Genomic DNA, 3,443 nt, shown 5'->3' with positions numbered 1-3,443 from the left:
TGCAAATTAACAGGACCGTTATTTGGCCAACGGTCAAAACCTCCCTCTTCATGTAACGGTTGAAGCACCACACACACACTCCCGCGGAAAAGTCTAGTACACTCCCCTACTTTAACGGAAGGCAGAGCTCATGTCACTTTTCTTTTAATAATAATAAAAAAAACTACGCTAGAAACACTCCCGACTCACAGAATATTGCCCTGAGTAAAGAAGTGGTCAAATACGACATATGCTTTACACACGGAGACATCCCCACACTCGATCGCAAAGACAATTCAGATCGCAAGACACACACACCAATGCATCAGTCGTCGACGGAAGAGGCAACAATGGCAGAGGACGGCTGCGAGAGCTCCAGCAAGGCGTCGTCGTCGGCCGGCAGCAGTGGCTGCTCCATGCCGTTCAGGCTCAACGTGCACGCGCGGGAGTTCGTGCCGGTGCCACCGACGGCGGCGGCCGGCCCTTTGACGGCGGCCGCCGGCTACTACTGTCCGTTCCTGCAGCTTTCCAGCGGCGGCGGCAGGGTGGGCGCGGACTGGAACTTCTTTGCCGAGCCGGACCCCACGTCGTCCTTCCTGCCGGACTTTGGACATGGCGAGATCGCTGGAGCTACCGGCGTCAGTGGCTACCCCAAGGGCGCGAGTCCGGCCGACATCGCACAGAAGATTATCAAGCAGGTTCGGAAACCACAGATGATCTCCTTGTCCTTGATGCACATTATACATCGTTTGATACCGAATCACCGATACAGTAGTGTAGGACTATAGATTTCTGAAACTGAAAATGCTGAGAGTACGGTGTAGGTGATCTCCGCGCCAACAGATCAGGGAGCTACATGATCTTTGAATTCTCATCCTGAATTTTCGACGCGGCCATTTATGACTTAGTGATGTTTTCAGTAGTAACTTGTCAGACTATTCTCGTGTTTTTCGGATCTGTGTAGATCATGCTGTTTCTTGATTTTTGGAGTGGCTGGCCTTCAGTTACATTGTTCTGGCCTTGTGCAGGTTGAGTACCAGTTCAGTGACACTAATTTGGTTGCGAATGATTTCTTGACGAAGATCATGAACAAGGATCCTGAGGGCTATGGTGAGTGGAGAACAGTTATTATCTCTTCAATCCTATATATGAATATATTAGCACACAGATAATGTACTATTAGCACACATGGAACATTAATAAATAAATCATGTGTCCCTAAAATACAGGGCCAACAACACCAATAATGAACTGATGAAATGAAAACTAAATGTGTGTTCAACGGTTTGGCCAGTTCCTTTATCTGTCATCTCATCCTGGAAGAAGATCAAGGCTATGGGGGTAACAAACCAACTGCTGGTTACAGCTCTCCGGACCTCAGAAAAGCTCGTAAGCCAGTGCTGCTACCTTTGCTCCTTGCTTTGTGTTTGACCTTTTGCTTCTCTTCTCTTGCGTTTCTGAGTGGGTCTGTTTGCGGTAGCAGCCGATTACCGCTCCTTCTTGTTCGTCATTTGTAGCTCGCTTTTGTAACTCTACCTCTTCTTAATGAAAAACGTGCCTCATGGCACGGTCGAGAAAAAACAAGTGGTAGCCATGTATCATATCATGAAATACTTTCTTCAGGTTGTCAGCGATGACGGCAAGAAAGTGCGACGGGCTCAGCCATTCACCGAGAGACACAAAGAAGAGCTGCAGGTCAGTACTTCCGAGCAGGACAAGGTTTTAGCTACTGAAATGGAAACAGTTAGCTTCATCTGCCTCCGACTAAGACCAAACCTTGCTGACTCATGCAGTGTCGGATGGTCATCGCCGAGAATTTGCCGCACGATTCCACTAGAAATAGCCTCGAGAAGATCTTTGGCATCATTGGCAGGTCAGAACAGAACACACAACCCCCTTTGATCCCCATGCAGTTTGTTGTATATATATTATTTTTAGGGTCTCTTAACCGTGTGCACCACACAAGTTTGCAGTGTGAAAAACATCAGAATCTGCCATCCGCAAGAACCCAGCTCTGCAAGATCATCCAAGTCTGACGCAAACACACTAGTCAGTAACAAGGTACTTGATACTGATCCGGGGCCGGGGTTTGATTTCTCTCTTTTTTTTTTTTCAAATCAGTTTTCTTTTTATCTCATCATCTGACAGTTGTTCTGTCTATTCTGTTCTGACACAGCTGCATGCTGTTATAGAGTACGAGACCTCACACCAAGCCGACAGAGCAGTAAGTCAATTCCAGTTTCCAGACATGGAACCTTGAAGTTTTACTTCCAGCTCCGGTTCGTTGCTCACTTGTGCCATTGGAATCTATTTTTGTGCTTGTCAGGTGGACAAGTTGAACGACGAAAGAAACTGGAGGAAGGGCCTCCGTGTGCGCCCCGTACTGCGACGATCGGTAACTGAAGCTCGTTCCTTGTTCATCAGCTCTACTCCCATTTCAGAGCTGATCACTGAACTGACATGCCGGCGCCCATTCAACTCACCACAGCCCAAGGCGGCAACACGGCTGAAGCGGCCGGACTTGGACCACCTCGCCGCCTCCGACGAGGAGCGCTCGCCGCATTCGCAGGTCTCGTCGTTCGACTCCCCGACGGCGGCGCACTTTCCTGACCACATCGTAAGCGGAAACGCCACGCCTTGGCACATTCTGTAATGTCCCTGCCTGACCATATCTGCCACTAACTGATGTGCGCGATCGCATGCTCTCGCCTTGGCAGCAGCAGCAGGAGGAGGACCAGCACCAGCACCAGCACGTCGGCGCCAAGAAGCCATGGGGCAGAGGGCGGGGCAGGCCGCCGCAGACGCCGCACTCCTCCGCTCACGCTGCTGGCGCGCCCGGGCATCTGGAAAGCCTCGCGGCGAGCCCCCGGCACGCGGCGCAGGGGCCGAGAATGCCCGACGGCACGCGCGGGTTCACCATGGGGCGCGGGCGGCCGGCGCCTGCCGTGGCATCGGCTGCTGTCGTCCGGGTCGTGTAGTTCGCCGGCTCCACGGACGTCTGACCGGTCAAATGTTCGATAATTGATTTGTTTTATTTCGAGGGAGAGGATGGAAGTGGCAGCGTCTTCTCTCTCTTTCTCTTTCCTTTTTTCTTTCTTCTGGGATCTAAATTTTTGAACGAAACTTCTGGGATCTAAATAAATCGTTTTGATTTTGTTTTTAATCTTCTACACCTAAAAAGACTTTGAAGTAATCATCTACCCGGTGATACCAAATCTCGCTCTTGCTCATGTATCTACATCCAATACGAATCATTCTCCACTCGGAGCTCACACGTCCGCATCCTACTTGGTTTCAATACATTGATCGGATCCATGTGTCCATCTAATATGAAATTCTCGGAGCTCACGCGTCTGCGTCCGAGTAATAATGAGGTTTAGTCCAAAAAAATTATGATCCCGGTGCAACGCACGGGCATATATCTTAACAATATATATGTGGTAAAGTTGCATTGTTGTCTAATG

The 3,443-nt window shown here is 49.8% G+C and overlaps 1 protein-coding gene across 2 annotated transcripts; it reads left to right on the top strand.

The window, feature by feature from the left end:
* The first annotated feature begins 212 nt into the window (after positions 1 to 212).
* On the top strand, positions 213 to 3,135 carry LOC136483622 (la-related protein 6C-like). Of its 2 annotated transcripts, none has more exons than XM_066480743.1 (10): positions 213 to 677; positions 1,008 to 1,089; positions 1,274 to 1,368; positions 1,603 to 1,674; positions 1,773 to 1,852; positions 1,953 to 2,040; positions 2,156 to 2,203; positions 2,306 to 2,374; positions 2,468 to 2,596; positions 2,700 to 3,135. In XM_066480743.1, exons 1-10 carry the CDS (start codon positions 300 to 302, stop codon positions 2,955 to 2,957), a joined length of 1,299 nt encoding a protein of 432 aa, XP_066336840.1. In that variant the 5' UTR covers positions 213 to 299; the 3' UTR covers positions 2,958 to 3,135. The 2 variants fall into 2 exon arrangements, with proteins under 2 accessions (XP_066336840.1, XP_066336831.1); XM_066480734.1 differs by having other exon boundaries at positions 2,697 to 3,135.
* Positions 3,136 to 3,443: the final 308 nt, after the last annotated feature.

This window comes from Miscanthus floridulus, chromosome 1 (assembly GCF_019320115.1).
Source record: "Miscanthus floridulus cultivar M001 chromosome 1, ASM1932011v1, whole genome shotgun sequence".
In the NCBI taxonomy this organism is placed as follows: domain Eukaryota; kingdom Viridiplantae; phylum Streptophyta; class Magnoliopsida; order Poales; family Poaceae; genus Miscanthus; species Miscanthus floridulus.
This window is presented reverse-complemented; position numbering and strand designations above follow the sequence as displayed.

Bases quoted from the DNA above. Each gene is read 5' to 3' on its own strand.
- LOC136483622 (XM_066480734.1), top strand. From the start codon at position 300: ATGCATCAGTCGTCGACGGAAGAGGCAACAATGGCAGAGGACGGCTGC. The intron at 678-1,007 runs GTTCGGAAACCA...GGCCTTGTGCAG, and splicing joins CACAGAAGATTATCAAGCAG to GTTGAGTACCAGTTCAGTGA. The intron at 1,675-1,772 runs GTCAGTACTTCC...TGACTCATGCAG, and splicing joins GACACAAAGAAGAGCTGCAG to TGTCGGATGGTCATCGCCGA.